General features: G+C 43.9%; 1 protein-coding gene across 4 annotated transcripts in view; it reads right to left on the bottom strand.

The window, feature by feature from the left end:
* The window catches only part of GRIN2A (glutamate ionotropic receptor NMDA type subunit 2A), a 453,818-nt gene that overhangs the window by 67,283 nt on the left and 366,968 nt on the right, over positions 1 to 19,567 (bottom strand). For all 4 annotated transcript variants that reach the window (XR_015154758.1, XM_086375824.1, XM_086375825.1 and 1 more), the window contains one exon: positions 12,858 to 13,018. Coding sequence is in view for 3 of the 4 variants with exons in the window: in XM_086375824.1 (XP_086231950.1) it covers positions 12,858 to 13,018 (161 nt within the window). In the remaining variant the exon portion in view is untranslated. The remainder of the gene's footprint in view (positions 1 to 12,857; positions 13,019 to 19,567) is intronic.

Raw genomic sequence — 19,567 nt, 5'->3', positions numbered from 1 at the left:
TCTATTTCCTCCAGGATTTGGAAGATGTGGGAAAAAGGCTCAGACAGGTTGTTTAAATTTCCTTAAAAATTAAGAGTGGGTTGCCATGTCCTTCTCCAGGCAATCTTCCCGACCCAGGGATTGAACCTGCATCTCCTGCACTGAAGGCAGAGTCTTTACCTCTAAGCCACTTGGGAAGCCCACATGCAGTACAGGGGAGCCAAATTTGCCATCCCAAATGGTGTCTCTTTGGCATGAGGACTAAGTTAGGCTGATTATTTTTAAGAAACAAGAGACTCAGGAAATGTTTCTTTTTACCTCCTCCTTAACTGCCTGAAGAATTTAGATGAAGGGCTTGTTCCCAGAATAGAGCTACCAACAGAGCTGTCTTCAAAGAACATGGGTTTACTCTGTTTGGGGAGACAGAACGGGGGTTAAAGATCGGTATGTCCCACCGTCTCCATGGCCCGGCAAATTTATTCACCAAACATCTGCTTTTCCATCTCCATGTCATTTGCCTTCCTCTCCTGGGAAGCTCCAACCCTCCCACCTCCAACATCCTCTTTTGTCTTTAGCTGAGGATGGTATTTAAGGTGAGGCTTGGGCCCTTTGGGTGAGTTAGCCAGTTCTCCTGGGTCTCTCCCACGTACACATTATTAAAATTCTGTTTGACTTTCTCCCGCTAACCTGTCTCATGTCAATTTAATTCTTCGACCAGCCAGGAAACAACTAGAAGAGTCAGGAAACATTTCTCCCCCTCCCATGCCTGACGATCGTTTCTCTGTGTACCCAGTGCAGATGCTGGATATGTCAACCCTCATGGGGCGGCTGTGAAATTAAATGAAGAATTATAGGTAAGTGCTTATAAGAGCGTCTGGCACAGAGAGAGAACAACTAAGCATTTGAGATGAGGAAGCAGGGATGGAAACTAGCCAACACAATGATTGCATCGCCCAGGGGTGGGGTAATTTACATGCAAGAACCCGTATTGCATCCTTGTCCACTGAGCATCATCGGGGTGACACTCCCAAGCACATACTGGATGGAGGCCTCCCCCGCAGACCCCAGACCCCAGGCGAGAGCCTTCTGTGGCAGTGCTCACATCAGACACCTGTCAGAGGATGCTGTTGGGAAAACCACAGTGGTGCCCAGGTGAGTGTGGTGGGTTGAATAGTGTCCCTCCCTAAAATTCACATCCATCAGAACCTCAGAATGCAATCTTATTGGGAAGCTGGGTCTTTGCAGATGTAATTAGTTAAGGCTCTCCAGACAAAATCATCCTGGGTTTAGGTGGGCCCTAAATCCGATGACTTAGAAGCATCCCTCATAAAAAGAGGAGACACATGGAGGTCACATGGAGGAACCAGGTCACATGGAGACAGAAGCAGAGATCTGAATGATGCTGCCCAAGCCAAGAGCCGCCAGAAATGAGAAGAGACAAGGACAGTTCTCCCCCAGGGTCTTTGGAGGGAGTGTGGCCTTGCTGACGCTTGGCTTTTAGACTTGCGGACTCAAGAGCTGGAAGAGATTACATTTCTGTTGTTTCAAGCCTCCAAGTTTGTGGTTATTTATTACGGCAGTGCTAGGGAACTGGCACCATAGGGAAACCCGAGGAGTGGTGCTGGAGTTTCTATTGCTCCTCAACCTGCGTTTCTCTCAATGGAAGGAGGGCAAAGGCCACTGTCTGGGCCCCAGGCACTCACCATGGGGTGTGGACAGCATCTTCCGACCTGTGCTAAGAGCTAACCTGGCAGCTGGAAGACTCAAACGTCCTCCTACTCCTGCCAGAAAGAGCAAGAGGACACACAGGGCTGATGCGTCAACATGGGGACCATTTTAGCACCAGGTCAGTGGGAGCTGGTTCACAATTTTCACAGTGGAGAGAGACGAGGCACACCACCGAGATTTTCCAAATCTGAGCCCCTGACGGGCAGGAGCATCAGCTTCTCTGGTCCTAGACCTCATGCCTCATGACAAAAGTGCCAGCATTTCCCAGAATCGTTCACTTGTCGGGACAAGCAGAGAGGCAGACATCAAGGACAGAAAGAGATGCTGGGCTGAGTCTGAGGGCCAGCTCTGTCACTTACTTAACTTTTGGACAAGTTGCTTCTGCTCCTTGAGCCTCAGTTTCACCTTCCGTAAAATGGAGAGAACTCCTGTTTGGCAGAGTTGAATGAGGGTGAAATGAGATGTCCTATCTGAAGTTTGAGTTTGGCAACTCAACTGTGTGAATTTGGCGACCAATCAGGAGAGGTGATCCCTAAGGAGACAAGATGGAATCTGCCAGGAAGCTCCTGCTCATTCAGTTGCCCCAGGAAGAATTTCCTAACTACGTAGCTCCCAACATAAGGAACGTATCCTTTGCTCAGTTGGCTTTTCTCTGTGAGCTCATTTCTTTTCTCCATTTCAATGGAAGGAGAAATATTGACCATTTTAAAAGCAGCACTAACACTTTCAAAGAGAGGAAGAGACACTTTAAAGCATGGACAAAATTAGTTCTGGGTTTTTATAACAGTGAGAAATCAGAAACAGGCTAATTGTGCACTGTTCTAGAAATGTTCATATTTAGTGTTTTAAGTCATGACTCAAACCGTGGGCTCTGGAGCAAGTGTGACCACAGACAAGCTCTTTAACCTTCCCGGTGCCTACTTCCTCGATTGTAAATGCAAATCATGATCATTGTTGCCTCCCAGGGTTTAAATAAGACACTTCAGGCAATGCATTCAGAACAGTACCTGGCACACAGGTAAATAATATCCTTTAGTTGGAAATACCTCATTTGGTTTCCAAAACAATTCAGGCAGGTTATTCAAACTGCAGTAGAAGAAGTTTTCAGCATATGGAGAAAGCAATTTGAGTGAACTGAATTCTGAGATGGAAAAGCAGGTAAGGCCTTAGGGAAAGTCAGAAAGCAGATATTTACGCCGTAAGCTCTCTGCAGTTGCTAACGGAAGATCATAAATTAAGCTCTGAGTTATGTAGAAGCCCGAGCAAAAAGACCACTATGAGGAATTACAGGACTTGTTGTCCAAAAGATAAAAGCACCTTACAGCAAAGAAAAACAATGTTGTTCACAGCACAGAAGTCTGAGACATGATGTAGGATGACAGTTTGAACAAACTGGTACAGTAACAGCATCAGCCAGCTTTCTGAAACAACTGTTTTCTTGGAGGGCCCTCCAGTGCCAGACAGCGTACGATGAAAACACACAGCAATAAAAGTTAAATTAATTAATCTTCTTCTAACTCAGTGAAATAGCACCTACTCATTAAATGTGATAATTGTCCAACAAAACTGTATAGATTTAACCAAGAAAAGCCAAACAGGTTTGTAAGGACACCGGTTCAGTATGTGTAAACTATGAACATGTGGAGAAATGCCTGAAGGAAATGTAAGAAGAACTGAAGAATTATGTTCAGAAAAACACTGTTTCCTTCTTACTACAGTAACACTTTTGTTGCAGAAAAATGTGTTAAGTAAAAGAGGATAGAAAGCCCACAATCTTCATCAACTACAATATCTCTCATAATGTTTGATGTATTTCATTTCAGTCTCATTTCTGCCTCTTTCTCTTCTCTGAATTTACAGAATTCAGATCCCATTTTATTCAACTCTTCCCCCATTTAAAAAAATTTTAATACTTTATGGGTGGTTATGAACATCCCTTAATATAGTTTTAATGGAGTTTAACAAGAAATGATTTCAAGAACAAAAAAGATTTCTCTGCTTTCTTGAGTTTTTATTAAGGGTAAAATTGCTAACTCTCTGATGTGGTAGCAATTATTTTTGAGCTTTATTTGCCGTGTGGGGGTGGACCTCAGAAACCAGGTCACTGTCGATCCGATTTTCTCTGGAGACTGTGCTGTTTCATTTAGGAGAACAGCTCACCAAACCCTGAGATCTATGCCTGTTTTCAAACTCAGCAGCTGGAAAGGAACCCTCTGAGTGGGATTCTGCTTGACTGGTAAAATATAGCTGATAAAATGTGCTCAGGTGACACCCTTGAAAGAACTCGCTCTGCATGGCAACTCAGCATCACTGAGGATACTCATGCCTTCCTGGTCTACTTTTGCCCTGGCAATTTGAGCATCCCTGGACCAGTTTCTTCTGAGATGGAAAGGAGGATGCTGGGACCTTATCAACTCTCAGATTGCCAACTGACACATATATGTTATATAGTATCTGCATGTTATACATCATATTAAATATATGTACATATACATATTGTGTTGTTGCTGTTGTTCAGTCACTAAGTTGCATCGGACTCTTTGTGACCCCATGGGCTGCAGCACGCCAGGCCTCCCCGTCTCTCACCATCTCTGGGAGTTTGCCCAAGTTCATGTCCATTAAGTCGGTGATGCCACCCAACCATCTCATCCGCTGTTGCACCCACTCCTCCTGCCCTCAATCCTTCTCAGCATCAGGGTCTTTTCCAGTGAATCTGCTCTTAGTATCTGGTGGCCAAAGTATTGGAGCTTCAGCTTCAGCATGAGTTCTTCCAGTGAGTATTCAGGGCTGATTTCCTCTAGGACTGACTGGTTTGATCTCCTTGCTGTCCAAAGGACTCTTAAGAGTCTTCTCCAGTATTTTACTTACAATACATATTGTAGGGGAGCAAAATTTACCACTCCAAAATATCTCTTTGGCATGTAGATCATTTCAAGCTGAAACAATCAAGGCCCAAAAGACTCAGGAAGAAACTTTGACATTCCTCCTAAATGCCTAAAAGAAAGACAGAGGACCTGTCCCCAGATTATAGCTATCAGCAGAGACGTCTGCAGAGGACATGGGCCAAGTGTGGTCAGGGAAATTCAAGGCTGGGCCTAGAGGTGAGAGTGTACTCTGTTGACTCTGCTGGCCCAGCAAACATTTATTTATCAAACATTTGCTTTTTCATCTCCATCGCAATTGCCTTCCTACCCTTTGAAGTTTCAAACCACTACCCTCAACACCTTCTTTTGTCTTTAGTTGAAAATGGTATTTAAGGTGAGTCTTTGGCCATTTTGGTGAGTTACTCAGTTTTCCCAGGTCTCTCCAAGGTTTCAGTTCAGTTCAGTTCAGTTGCTCAGTTGTGTCCAACTCTTTGCGACCCCATGGACCGCAGCATGCCAGGGCCTCCCTATCCATCACCATCTCCTAGAGTTTACTCAAACTCATGTCCATTGAGCCAATGATGCCATCCAACCATCTCATCCTCTGTCGTCCCCTTCTCCTCCCACCCTCAATCTTTCCCAGCATCAGGGTTTACATGTTATTAAACTTCCGTTTGACTTTCTCCTGTTAATCTGTCTCATGTCAATTTAATTCTTAGATTAGCCACAAGAATCTAGAAAGGAGGTACATTTCTTCCTCCACAATAATATAATACAGAACTTTGGTTTTCAATTTTCCTTTGAACTCCAATCTCATATCCAATTGCCTCGCTGGCATTGACAAGTTGGGAAGCAAGCCTAACTCCTACAGTCAATAACTCTACAGTGTGAAGTACTGAGTTAACTAGCCTGTTGGGTAATTCGTTAACCTTGTAGAGCCTTAGGTTCTTCATCTTTTTAAGTACCCAACTCATAGGAATAATAGTACTCAGCTCATAGCAGTAAGAGTACCAAGCTCACAGCAATAACAGTACCCAGCTCATAGCAGTAAGAGTACCAGTTCATAGCAATAATAGTGTCCAGCTCAGAGGAAAAATAGTACCTCTGAGTAATGGTAGTAATGGTACCCAGCTCACTGGCATCTTCTGAGGATGAAACAAGATTATGCACGTGAAGTACTTGGAGCTGCATCTCACAGATGGCTAGGTTTCAATCAATGCAAAGATGAAATATCATGATGTTGTCCTAAAGGCACTTTCAGCTTACCTCTCCCAAACCTAAATGTGTATTCCTCCATGCCTCTGTTCTTTCTGAACCCTTCCTCCTCTCGGTCCTGTCCACTCCAGACAGAACAGCAGTTCTCAGTACTCAATGAATTAACCTTGCAAAGCCCAGGGACTGTGTGTATCTGAGTCACCAGCAGTGCCAATAAAACAGGGGCTCCTGACCCCCACAGGCTTGGAGGTGCTGGCCCTAGCACAGGGAGGAAATGTTCACCTTTCCTATGAAAATGCTGCTGACACTTGCAAAGAGATGTGGCCACCCTGCGCCTTTTAGTATACAGACACATCACTGAGCACAGTTTGGGCCTTTCCAATTCTTCTTCCAAACTACTCAATGTAAGAGAAGCCAAAAGATGCGTGTCTGCTTCCCAACACTGTCGGACTGGAAATGAGATCAGCAAAGGGACTTGGGAGGAGGCCTGACTGATGCTTCTAAAGGAAACTGGGACTTCTCCATAAATTTATATACGCATAATTGGACATGAAAGTCAGTTAAGATAAGAACACATAAACCATCCCACTATGTCTTCAAATATTAGGCTCCTCAGAGTCGTAAGAACGTAGATTGTTTAATTTAAATCTGGCGTAAGTGCTATGCTTGCAGTTTTGCCTACTTGCCAAAACCACTTGGAGAACATTGGCTTCTGATGACTGAGCGTTTATACATCTAAATCTGTCTCCACTCGTTTCAGCTTCAGTTCCCTCTTCTAAAGCACACGGGCCCCGCATTTGATTATTGTACACCACAGTCACCTGAAGAACTTGTTGAAGCATGCAGATTCCCAAGCACGGGATCTGGAATTCAAATGCAGATCCGGAATTTGAATCTCCAAATTCCAGAGACTCAGGTTCTGTTGGCTTAGTGGGGCTCAGGAATTCACATTTTTATTAGCATCCCTACTGATTCAGGTGGGCTTCCCAGGTGGCTCAGGAGTAAAGAATCTGCCTGCCAATGCAGGAAACATGGGTGTGGGTTGGGAAGATCCCAGAGGAGAAAATGGCAACCCATTCCAGTATTCTTGCCTGGAGAGTTCCAAGGATAGAGGAGCCTGGTGGGCTACTGTCTACGGGGTCACAAAAGAGTTGGACATGACTTAGTGCTTAAACAACAACAACTGATTCAGACCCAGTTGGCCTGGAAACCCAGGGTCATGAAATGCTCATCCACCTTTGGTTCGGGAGACCCCCACATGTCATCACAGAGCTGTTCCTGAAAACCCCCATCTGTCAATATTTGCAGATCAACCTTATTTTCTCACTGATTTACTTGATATTTTTCTGGGATGTTTTATCTCCATTTATTATAAATTTCAATAAACCATGACACTTAAAAAACTTAGTTTCAAATTACACAACCACTTAGTTTCAAGTTTCTGTGCCCCAAGACTCTTAAAGTGATTCTGGATTCTGAAGACAAGCTACATGTTTATATTGGCTGGCCTACTCTTCATGTGCATAATGTATTTATTGAACTTGCGAACAGTAGTTCTCAGATTTTACCTTGTATCAAAATCACCTTGGAGCAGCAGGATGCTTGTTAAAATGCAAATCCAAAATCTCTACCACTAAAGAGAAGGTCTTGTGTTGAGTCCAAAACCTTGCGTTTTTATAAGTAACCATTCGATTCAGGTGGGCCTCCCTGGTGGCTCAGTCAGTTAAGAATGTGCCTGCAATGCAAGAGATCCGGATTCGATCCCTGGGTTGGGAAGATCCCCTGGAGAAGGCAAATGGCAACTCACTCCAGTATTCCTGCCTGGAGAAGTCCATGGACAGAGGAGCCTCGTGGGCTACAGTCCATGGGATTGCAAAGAGTCGGACACGACTGAGCGACTAACACGGACACACATTTGATTTAGGTAGAGTTCATTCCCTGGCCAGGGTTGGAGACATCCAGCTGTGGAGAGTTATTCTAAATCTTTTCTGCAAAACTGACAGCCGTTTATAATTGTGGTTTGTCTGGATTTTGCATTTTGGAAAGTGCTAAAGAAGTGTTCAAGTGCTGACACAAGTAAAAGAATCTCAGAATTATTTCAGAGACTGAAGAATCCAGCCCTTTTACTCTTTAGATGGGGAAATTGAGGCTCATGACTTGAAATTGAGGTGGCTTGAAATAGATGGGGAAATTGAGGTGACATGACTTGTCCAAGGTCACAGCTAGCTAACGATAGAGCCCAGACTCAGACTGAGCTGGGACTCTTGTTTAACCATAATCCAAAGTCCCTCTTGTGTTTCAGACTCTTCTAGTAAGTTACAATTCATAAAGGAGCCTCCCTGTTTTATTGACCCTGCTGTATATGTACTTATAATCACTAAAGCACAGATGTCACTGAGACTTGTGAGTGGAGGGGTGGGACCCAACAGCTGAGCTACTTGCTCTGGGTTTTCTAAGCCAAGCCTCACTGGATTTTAGCATACTGGGGGTAGCATAAAGGGAATATCTTGAAATCCAACAATCCAGAAGCACGTAGGGTACCTCCCTGTACCTTTTGAGAAAAGAAACTTCTAGAGATGCTATACATAGTGAAGGAAGGGAATGTCTATTTTTTCAAAGCTGGGGTTTATTTTATTATTATTATAATTAAATGAGTTTATTATTCCTTAAACTGTATATCCTCATGATATTTACTCTTATAAAATAATTTCATAATACAGTTCCTGACAGAGGATGAGATGGCTGGATGGCATCACTGACTCGATGGACGTGAGTCTCAGTGAACTCCGGGGGTTGGTGATGGACAGGGAGGCCTGGCGTGCTGCGATTCATGGGGTCGCAAAGAGTCGGACATGACTGAGCGACTGATCTGATCTGATTTTAAAGTAATGTATTTCAAAATGAAAAATTTAAAAATAAAATGGGATGGGAAAGGGAAAAGGCAACTCAGTGTGGTGAAGTGGACACCTGAAAGACAGAAGTCTCACGACGGGATGAGCAGACATGATCAACACAGAGGCTGTCAGACCTTGGTGCAGTTTGGTGATGGCAGTTCTCAAATTTAGTTCTCATAATCATCTGAGGAGTCATCTTTGCGACCCCATGGACTGCAGCCTGCCAGGCTCCTCTGTCCATGGAATTCTCCAGGAAAGAATACTAGAGTGGATGCCCACCTCCCTTCTCCAGGGGATCTTCCTGACCCAGGGATTGAACCCAGGTCTCCCGCATTGCACGTAGTATGTTTACCATCTGAGCTGCCAGGGAAGGTCCTCTCATACTTTAGACCAAGAAAAATTCCAAATATTAAAAATGCAACCAAAATAGAAGAGGATAAAACTATTTTATATCTGAGTGAAAAGGAGTTTTGAATTACAACTCAAAATCAGTGATGGAAAAAAAAAGACTGATGAGTGTGACTATACAAAATATAAATCTCCACAGGGAAAAAAAAAATTATCTGCAGGCTCAAAAGATAAAGTAACAACAACAGAAAACTGGGACAAACATTTGTAATCACACCACAAATAAAGGGCTCATTTCTCTAATAGATAAATTAATAAGAAAAGATCATCAAAACAAGAGAAAAAAAATAATGAATGCTTTCAAAAAAGTAGTTGCAGAAGGCTTTTAATTACATTTGGCAAAAAAAAAATTACGGATAATAAAAATGGTGCACATTTAAATGTTGGCACATGTTTTACCTATTATCTTTGCAAACTTTTCAAAGACTGATGACACGCTGTGTTGACAAAGACTTTGGGGACACAGGTACGTTTATACAGCAGTGGGTAAAGGTGAATTTCCTTGGGAGGGAAATTTGTCAATGTTTGTCAAAATCACAGCTATGTGTGTAGTCTTTCACCCAGCAATCCAAGAAATTTCTCCTACAATGGATGTGACGCACATGTAAGAATATTCACTGCAGTATTGTTTGCAACAACAACAAAAAATGATATCCTAAATATCCATCAGTAGGGGACTGATGAAATACCATATGGTACACTCACACAATGAAAAAGACTATAAATCTGTAAAATAAAAAAATCTCTGCAGCTGTTTATGCTTTGATAGAGAAAGATCTGGAAGGATACACAGGAAAAGCAGTAAAGGCGATTACTTCGTAGGGTACTGGGGCTTCCCGGGTGACGGTATAGCGGTAAGAACGTGCCTGCCAATGCAGGAGATGTAGGAGACGCAGGTTTGATCCATGGGTCAGGAAGATCCCCTGGAGGAGGAAATCGTAACCCACTCCAGTATTCTTGCCTGGGGAATCCCATGGACAGAGGAGCCTGGTGGGTCACAGTCCATGGGGTCGCAAAGAGTCACACGACTAAAGCAACTTAGCACGCATGCGCAGAGGGTACTAGGCAAAAAAGGCACAGTGTGGAAGGAAGGCTCTCCACTGTTTAATTTTTTATTTTTGAATTGTGTAAATGAACTATCTATTCAAAATTTGATTTAAATAATTATCTGAGAAGCCTGTTAAACATATAAGTGATTTCCCCTAATATCAACTCCACTGAGACAGAATCTCCAAATATAAGGAGGAGTGCCCTCACCTGTAACAGTGTGTGTAGTTATTTCTTTTAAAAAAAAAAAAAAAGACACATCACTTTAGCTCTAGTTTCTGCGTTTAAAGTAACAATGTCATGCATTCTCCTCTCTGGAGATTGAACATAGAATAAACCCACCATCTGCCCAAGTTTGCTAAGATGGATGTTATAATCATTATATGGCTTCCCAAGAACAATTCGTACAATTTATGACAAGGGATGGTTTGTATATCTCTACTCTTTTTTGTTAGTGTTATTAAAAAAAATTGAAAAAAAGAAAAAAACCTATTTTGTCCTCTGGGTGACAGATAGATGAAGAGGAGACCAGTCAGCCCTCAACCATTGTTCCAAACTATTGTCCTCACATTTATCCTCATGGTCTGTTCAGAATAACAGTATATATTGATGAAAATACCACAGTGGAAACAAATAAAAACTCACACCTGTGGCTAAGTGGAAAGTCATCAAAAATCTGTCTTTTCTGATATCTACCGAAAGTGAACATCCCACATTCTATTGTTTGGCAATTCCACTGTTAGGTATATAACAAGGAAAATGTATTCGCTTGTGCAACAAAAGACATGTAGGAAAAAGCCCTAAGGAGCTTGACTCACAATAGCCCCACGTGGAACACCACCCCCACGTCCATCACGGTTAGAAGAGATGTGCGCGGTGTGGTGTGTCCCCACACCAAACATTCTGCGTAGCAACGAGAATGAAAGAACCAGAAAGACATGCAGTGACCCCGCTAACAGAATGGTGAGCCAGAAAAAGGGCAATCCAAAAAGAAAACGTGATTTCGTTATATGTTAGAATAACAGGGCAAAAGAACCTGCGGTTTTAGAAGTGAGGATGGTAGATGGAAGACAGTACAGTAAGTCCCCTACATACGAACAAGTTCCATTCCGAGAGTGAGTTCATTAAATCCAATTTGTTTGTAAGTCCAGCAAAGTTAGCTTAGTCCCCAGCTAACTCAGTTGGCTATATGGTACTGTACTGTAATAGGTTTATAATACTTTTCGTGCAAATAATGCATAAAAAAAAACAAACAAGCACAAAAACTAAAGAAAACATTTCTAATCTTACAGGACAGTGCCTTGAAAAGTACTGTAGTCCGGGACAACAGCTGGCATACAGGGGCTGGCATCGAGTGAACAGGCAAGAAAAGTTACCGACCGGAGGAGGGAGAGGAGGTGGGAGATGGGAGAGCTGAAGGATCTGGGTGGTTAGGTCAGTTGGACAAAGTCATCGAGCTGCATATTTAACACTTTTACATTTTCTGAATTTTTGTTATGCCTTTCAGTAAGTTTTTAAAAAGTCATGAGCAGTGTGTGAATGAGTTTTGGATAAGTAACAGGCTCGACTTCTAAATAAATGCTCTCCCAGCCCCTGTTGAGATACCAAGAGATCCTAAGGAGACTGCAAGACAAAATGCCATTGGCCTCAGCTCCTGGAAATGATGCAGAGATCTGGGCATGATGCAGAGGGGTCCCTCTGCCCCACCGGAAAAAAAGCAGCAGCAAGACCTTCTCAATGCCTGGCAGAACAGTCAAGAGAAAGAGGCTGTGTGTTAATCTGCAAGGAGAATACACTGCAGCCTGTTTTACTTGTCAGAATTCCTGACAGCTGAGAGGGTACACGTAAGTTAATTTTCTGGATAAGCAAAAATTTCCTCTTTAAACAATCCCACCATTTAAAACAAAATTATTTTTAATGGAACCCTTTCAAAAACACATTTCACACATCCCTGACTTTTCAAAAAGTTGAAGAGTCCACGGAATAGAATTTAACCTTTACACCAAATAACACCAGCAATTAGGTCCCGTTTCAGTGCCAGGCACTATCTGAAATGCTTTACAGTAAATTTCCTCTTAATCCTCCTAAAACCCCTAAGAATTAGGTCTTATCATCATTCCCACTTCACATATGAGACTGAGGGTGATTGGTTAATTGTCTGAGGTCATAAAACAGGTCTTCTGTTTACAGCCTCAGTTATTTCGCATCTGCTAACTTCCACCATGCCAACAGGTAGACGAGAATGTTCACTGTTCCTCTAGAGAGACTGAGTTCTCACTGCTTTTCTCTCCATATTTCCTTTCTCCTTCCTCAATGTGACACTCTTCTACAGAAGGCTACACCTCATAAACTCCTACCTAAAATCAGATAAAAATTGATAGCACTTTGTTTTCACCACTTTATATAAATTCCATCTCCTTAGATCTTCCTATGGCTAAAATAATCCCACTGAGTTGGGCCAACTTCTTTATCAGTTTAAGAGATCCCACTGGTTCTCTGCATTTCAAAGTGTCCTGGATTTGCTTTTTGCTTAATACAACTCAGAAGGAAGGCTTGGATTCTCATCAGATTAACAAAAAACAGCCCTCAGCGGGGGGCCTCCTTGACCTCCAGCTCTTGAGAAATTACAATGGGGAAACAGACAAGCACCGAGGCGTGCAGTCATTGTCTGTAAGGCGCATGGACGGGCAGGCCTGCAGAGCAAAAGAAAAACCATCCTTACCCTGTTTTCAAGCTGACCAAGGCGTCCTCGACTCCCTTCTGGTTAAATCTGGTCATGTACTGGTGCATGTAGGGGTAGTTGTTCCGGATGTTTCTCTCCGTACTGCCATTGGGCACCGTGCCAAATCGAAAGGGCGGGGAATAGTCGTGAGGTCTCTGAAACTGCAGAGAGACAGAGAGAGAGAGAGCAGGAGGAGAAAGAAGAGTCAGCCATCCTCTGCCTCGTGTCAGGAGTCAAACATCGGCATGCATCACCGCAGGACAGAAGAAACCCATTCATTTCTGTGCTTTCTTTCTGCTTAATCACACCTTCCAGTTGTTTGGGAGCTCCAGGAAGTCAGAAACAGAGTCTGTCTTGTTCCCCACTGTTCCCTGGAGCCCAGCATAGGGCCCGGCTGGGTGTGCAATAGATGCCCGCTGGATGGCATTTTAGAGAGACTGGCCTAGTGGTAGGGACACAGGGAGAAGCCGGGAAATGCTAGTTGAGCTGGAGTAAATGCATGACGTTAGCTCATTCATCAGTTTTACAGTGACATTTCCTGAGATCCTCATCAATCACTCCCATTTCTGGACTCCATTTACAATTCCTTCCAGTACATTCCAACAGAAGATGATGAAGGGGAGCAGAATTTGCCATCCCCAAATATGCCTCTCTGGCATATGGATTTTTGGGGGGCTGGTTATTTTTTTTTTAAGATACAGCAGACACAGGAGAAACTGGAAACTGAGTCCAAGTTAACCTTTTTGGAAGAAGCAAAAATCTTACATTTATAAGGGTGTCTTCCTCTCTGTAACCTGGAAGAGGACAATGACTAAATCTCTAAAACTCTTATCAGTGGAGAAGGCAGTGACTGAAATCTGCATCACGACCATACCCTTGCTTATTTGCTTTTCTTGGTCACCTCCTAGAACCTTCCTTCCCCCCTGCCACACATCCCCAACCCTCACCGCTCTGCATCTTTCTTATGACTTCAGCTGAAGATAAAATGTAAGCTGGTGGTTTGGGCTATTTTAGGGAGTTCCTTAGTTTTCTTGGGTATCTCCCATATATACAGGAGGTATACATGTTTTTCTCCTGTTAATCTGTCTTTTTTTTTTTTTTTTATGGGGAGTGGAGGTCTCAACCAAGAACCTAGAAGGGTAGAGGGACAGTCATTTTTCTTCCCTTACAATGATTCTATGTTATCATTTACTCATTCTCTAGCCATCATTCATTCATTCATCTATTCATGCATGCAGGCAGGCAGTACTTATTGAGGGCCTAACACATGCCAGGGGCTTCCCTGGTGGCTCAGTGGTAAAGAATCTGCCTATCAATGGCGGAGACACAGATTCGGTCCCTGGGTTGGGGAAACCCCCTGGGGAAGGAAACGGCAACACATTCCAGTATTCTTGCCTGGGAAATCCCATGGACAGATGATCCTGGAGGCTACAGTCCATGGAGTCACAAAAGAGTCAGGCACAAGTTAGCAACTAAAACAATAGCAACCCATCCCAGGCACAATGCCAGGCTCCATGAAGGTTTCTTGAGCTGGATTCCATACTAACCATTAGCTTCCTGGGCATACCCATGTCCAGTACGGCTCCTGAGCCTCTGTAATGGCTCACTGTCCATGCTCCCCTCATCTTCCCTGACTGGCTGAGATTGTCTGTTCAGAACAGTCCTCCCCAAGATGTCCCACTTTGATCATGTGGTTATTTTTTTCACTCTGTTTATGCTGTGTTACATCAACTTATTTTCATATGTTTAATCACCTACACATTCTTGGGATAAATCTCATTTGGTCATGACATCTTATTCTTTTTATATGCTCCTGCTTGATTTGGGTTGCTAGTATCTTGGTGAGGATTTTTGCATCAATATTTTAAAAAGATGTAGAGAACAAATGTACGGACACCAAGGGAGGATGCGGAGGGTGGGATGGATTGGGATTGACATATGTACAGTACTATGGATGAAACAGATGACTAATAAGAACCTACTATAGAGCACAGGGAACTCTGCTCCACGCTCTGTGGTGACCTAAATGGGAAGGAAATCCTGGGAAGAGGGGATTCACTCTGCTGTGCAGGAGAAACTAACCCAACAGTACAAAGCAACGATGAGCTTGTGCTCAGTCGCTCAGTCCTGTTTGACTCTTTGTGACCCCGTGGACTGTAGCTCGCCAGGCTCCTCTGCCCATGGAATTTATCAGGCAAGAATACTAGAGTGGGGTGCCATTTCCCACTCCAGGGGATCTTCCCAAACCAGGGATCAAACCCACGTCTCACATCTCCTGCATTTAACCTCCTGCAGGCAGGTTTTTTTTTTTAACCACTGAGCCACCTGGGAAGACCCAAAGCAACAAGACATTGGCCCATCATTTTCTTTCCCTTGTGATATCTTTGTTTACTTTATTATCAAGGAAAAATACTGGCTTCATAGAATAAGTTAGGAAGTGTTCCCTTACTCTCTATTTTTCTGAAGAGTTTGAGAAGGATTGGTGTTAATTCTTCTTTAAACTGGTAAAATTTACCAGTGAAGCTGTCTGGTCCTGAATTTTTCCATTCTTTAAAAAAATTTTTTTTTTTATTGAACTGGAGTTGATTTATAATATTGTGTGAGCTTCTGGTACACAGCAAAGTGATTCGTCATATATACATATTCTTTTCCATTATAGTTTATCACAAGATGTTGGACACAGTTCCCTGGGCTATACAGTAGGACTTGCCGTTTATGTTTTATATACAGTAGTTTGTATCTGCTAATCCCAAGCTCCTAATTTATCCATCCCCCAGATACGCCCATTTGGCATGTGAATTATTTTGAGCTGAAGGCATTCGAGATCCCATGGGCTCAAGAGAAACTTTTCCCCCTTCCCTCAAAGAATTTAAACTGGGGGCCTTGCCCATAAGAAGAATGATTATCAGAAATAAGATTTTATGACCTGTGACAGGCAAACATTTAATTACTGAACATCTGCTCTTCTCATCATCCTGTGAATCACCCACCTCCCTCTACAGCCCCAGGCTCCTACTCTACTCTTTAGCTTGGGATGGCACATCTTCCTGATTTTATCTTTCTGTCTCTGAACCTCCCATGTAAGGCGGCGGGTGGGGGGTGGGAGGGCGTTCCTGTGCATTCAAAATTAAATTAGAGTTTCTCCTGTTGGTCTGCCTCACGTTAATTTAATTCTAAGACCAGGCAAAAGAATCCAGAAGGAGAGAGAAAGGTTTTCTTCCTCTCTGACATCTGCTCACATCTTCAGTGTTTGGGGTAATCTAATCAGATTAGGCGTCCAGAAGACTGGGTCTAAGTCCTGGAAATACAGTTAAAATCTAGAGACAGCACAAGGCGATGGTTATTAAGTGTGAGCTCAGCTTCACAGGTTCCAAAATCAGTCCCTTACGGACTGTAGAGTCTTAGTGAAGTCACTTCCCTTCCCACTGTTTCCACTTATTTCCTGTCGGCAGAGTAGGAAACTCATCAGTACTTCCCTCTTGGGATCAGTGCTGCTGCTGCTAAGTCACTTCAGTCGTATCCGACTCTGTGAGACCCCAGAGACGGCAGCCCACCAGGCTCCCCCATCCCTGGGATTCTCTAGGCAAGAACACTGGAGTGGGTTGCCATTTCCTTCTCCTATGCATGAAAGTGAAAAGTGAAAGTGAAGTCCCTCAGTCGTGTCCGACTCTTCACGACCCCATGGATTGCAGCCTACCAGGCTCCTCCATCCATGGGATTTTCCAGGCAAGAGTACTGGAGTGGAGTGCCATTGCCTTCTCTGCTTGGGGTCAATGGGAAGATTTAAAATTACAGCGTTTGTCAAGTAATAAGAATAGTATCTAGAACAGAAGAAGCACTCACAAAATAAAACTGTTCATAGCTAGTGGTAGTGGGAAGCCACTGTATAACACAGGGCACCAGCCTGGGGCTCTGTGATGATATAGAGGGGTGGGATGAGGGGGTAGGAGGGAGGCTCAAAAGAAAGGGGATCTATATATATGATTACAGCTGATTCGTCTTGTTGCAAGGCAGGAATCAACACAACATTATAAAGCAATTATCTTCCAATTAAAAATAAATTTTTAAATTTTTAAATAAATTAAAAAAAATAAAACTCTCACTTTTCATTTCTACCATCATTCTGGGAAAAAAAATGTAACCTGGACCTCATTATTCTATGAAATATGGAATTCTGGAACCAGAAAGTGATGATAATATGACTTAACACTTCTTGAGGACTCGGCTGGGGCCAGCAATGTGCCAAGAATGTTAACAAATATTGGCTCATTTAATACAACAACCCTGTGTGTGTGTTAGTCGCTCAGGCTTGTCTGACTCTGAGGCCATGTGGACTGCAGCCTGACAGGCTCCTCTGTCCACGGAATTCCCCAGGCAAGAATACTGGAGTGGGTTGCCATTCCCTTCTCCAGGGGATTTTCTTGACCCAGGGATCAAACTCAGGTCTCCTACATTGACAGGCAGATTCTTTACCACCTGATCTACCAGGGAAACCCTAAAACAACTCTGCCAGGAAACTAACCTTCAAGGATTGGTTTCACAGATGAGGAAACCAAGGCTCACAGAGGTTACATGACCTTCTTAAGATTGTTGTTGCTGTTCAGTCACTAAGTCATGTCTGACTCTTTGTGATCCCATGGACTGCAGCATACCAGGCTTCCCTGTCCTTCAGCATTTCCCAGAGTTTGCTCAAACGCAGGTCCATTGAGTCCATGATGCCATCCAACCATCTCATCCTCTGTCGTCCCCTTCTCCTCCTGCCCCAAATCCTTCCCAGCATCAGTGTCTTTTTCAGTGAGTTGGCTCTTCACATCAGGTGACCAAAGTGTTCTTAAGATTACACTCCTTGTAAGCAGCCCTAAGGTCTGAACTCTATCAATCCTCCGGGACCCTCACTAGTGATCTCTCCTCTTTTAGAGGTGAGGACCTTGTAACCCAGAGGGAAGGACAGCCAGTGAATCTCTGGCAGCACCAGCACTGGGGTCCAGAGGTCTCTCAGAGTCCCAGGCCAGCACGTCTTCCACGGAACTGAGAGCTGCCCAAGGAAGCGTCCAAGTTTACCCCAGGGTGAGGCCCGTGGAAACCATTATTCCTTTTTCCAGACTCACACTTCATTTCACTGTTAATTAAAATTTCCAGCTGCAGATTGTCCCCCTTAAATTAGGCATGCTGCTGCCTAATAAGCAGCCGTAACTGGATTGGGGGGAAGTATCCATACATTGTCCAAATGAGATCCTCCTGCTGGGAGCCTTGCGTTGGGAGTGTGTGTGTGTTTGTGTGTGTGTGCAGACAACAGAATGCTCTTTGCACTCACTCAGGCAAGCGGCGTCACAACCCATCACCTCGGAGGGGGAGGCGCTACCCCAGCGCAATGGCATGGCAACTGTCTGCTCGGGGGCACAAAGGCAGCGGCTCTGCTCATAAATCTAGGCCTTGAAGCAGCCGCTCTCAATCTCCTGAGACATCGACGGCCTGTTTGCCTAACTGCCTTCCCCTTCACTCACCATCTGTAGCTGAGGAGGCTCGCAGCTCTTTGAGATCCTTTCCTTCTTTGCCTTTGGTTTGCAGAACAATAGAGAGAGGGAGTCCACCTCGGGGATGAATTTCTACACTTCTCTGGCCTTGACTGTACCATCACCCACTCTAAACTCAGCCTGACACCCAGATGGAGGAACCTTTTCCTGTTCAACTAAAGGCTGTCAAACTTTTAAAAGCATGACTCATGACACATCTTCCATCTCTGCCCTGCACACACACAGACACATACCACATCACAGCACGCTTTCTACCTGGGATTATCCTCTAACGTCAGCCATGGTGAACTACATTTTTAATGGCCACCATCTGTAAATTAATGTCACGACTCCCTAAAGCGTCCTAACCTACAGTGTGACAAATAGCTAGGGGCAAGGATGACTCTTGCAGGAAGCCCAGGGCCTAGTGTTAAGGGCACCCTCTGTGTTTCTTCAGTTCAGTTCCATCCCTCATTTGTGTCTGACTCTTTGCAACCCCATGGACTACAGCACACCAGGCTTCCCTGTCCATCACCAACTCCTGGAGCTTGCTCAAACTCATGTCCATCGAGTCGGCGATGCCATCCAACCATCTCATCCTCTGTTGTTCCCTTCTCCTCCTGCCTTCAAAATTCCCCAGCATCAGGGTCTTTACCAATGAGTCAGTTCTTCACATCAGGTGGCCAAAGTATTGGAGTTTTCGGCTTCAGCATCAGTCCTTCCAATGAATATTCAGGACTGATTTCCTTTAGGATTGACTGGTTGGATCTCCTTGCAGTTCAAGGGACTCTCAAGAGTCTTCTCCAACACCACAGTTCAAAAGCATCAATTCTTTGGTGCTCAGCTTTCTTCACAGTCCAACTCTCACATCCATACATGACCACTGGAAAAACCATAGCTTTGACTAGACGGACCTTTGTTGGCAAAGTAATGTCTCTGCTTTTGAATATGCTGTCTGGATTGGTCATAACTTTCCTTCCAAGGAGTAAGCGTCTTTTAATTTCATGGCTGCATTCACCATCTGAAGTGATTTTGGAGCCCCCAAAAATAAAGTCTGACACTGTTTCTACTGTTTCCCCATCTATTTCCCATGAAGTGGTGGGACTGGATGCCATGATCTTAGTTTTCTGAATGTTGAGCTTTAAGGCAACTTTGTCACTCTCCTCTTTCACTTTCAACAAGAGGCTTTTCAGTTCC

The sequence above is a fragment of the Bos grunniens genome, chromosome 25 (assembly GCF_055505025.1).
Source record: "Bos grunniens cultivar Pamir isolate PY7600 chromosome 25, Bosgru_T2T1.0, whole genome shotgun sequence".
In the NCBI taxonomy this organism is placed as follows: domain Eukaryota; kingdom Metazoa; phylum Chordata; class Mammalia; order Artiodactyla; family Bovidae; genus Bos; species Bos grunniens.
This window is presented reverse-complemented; position numbering and strand designations above follow the sequence as displayed.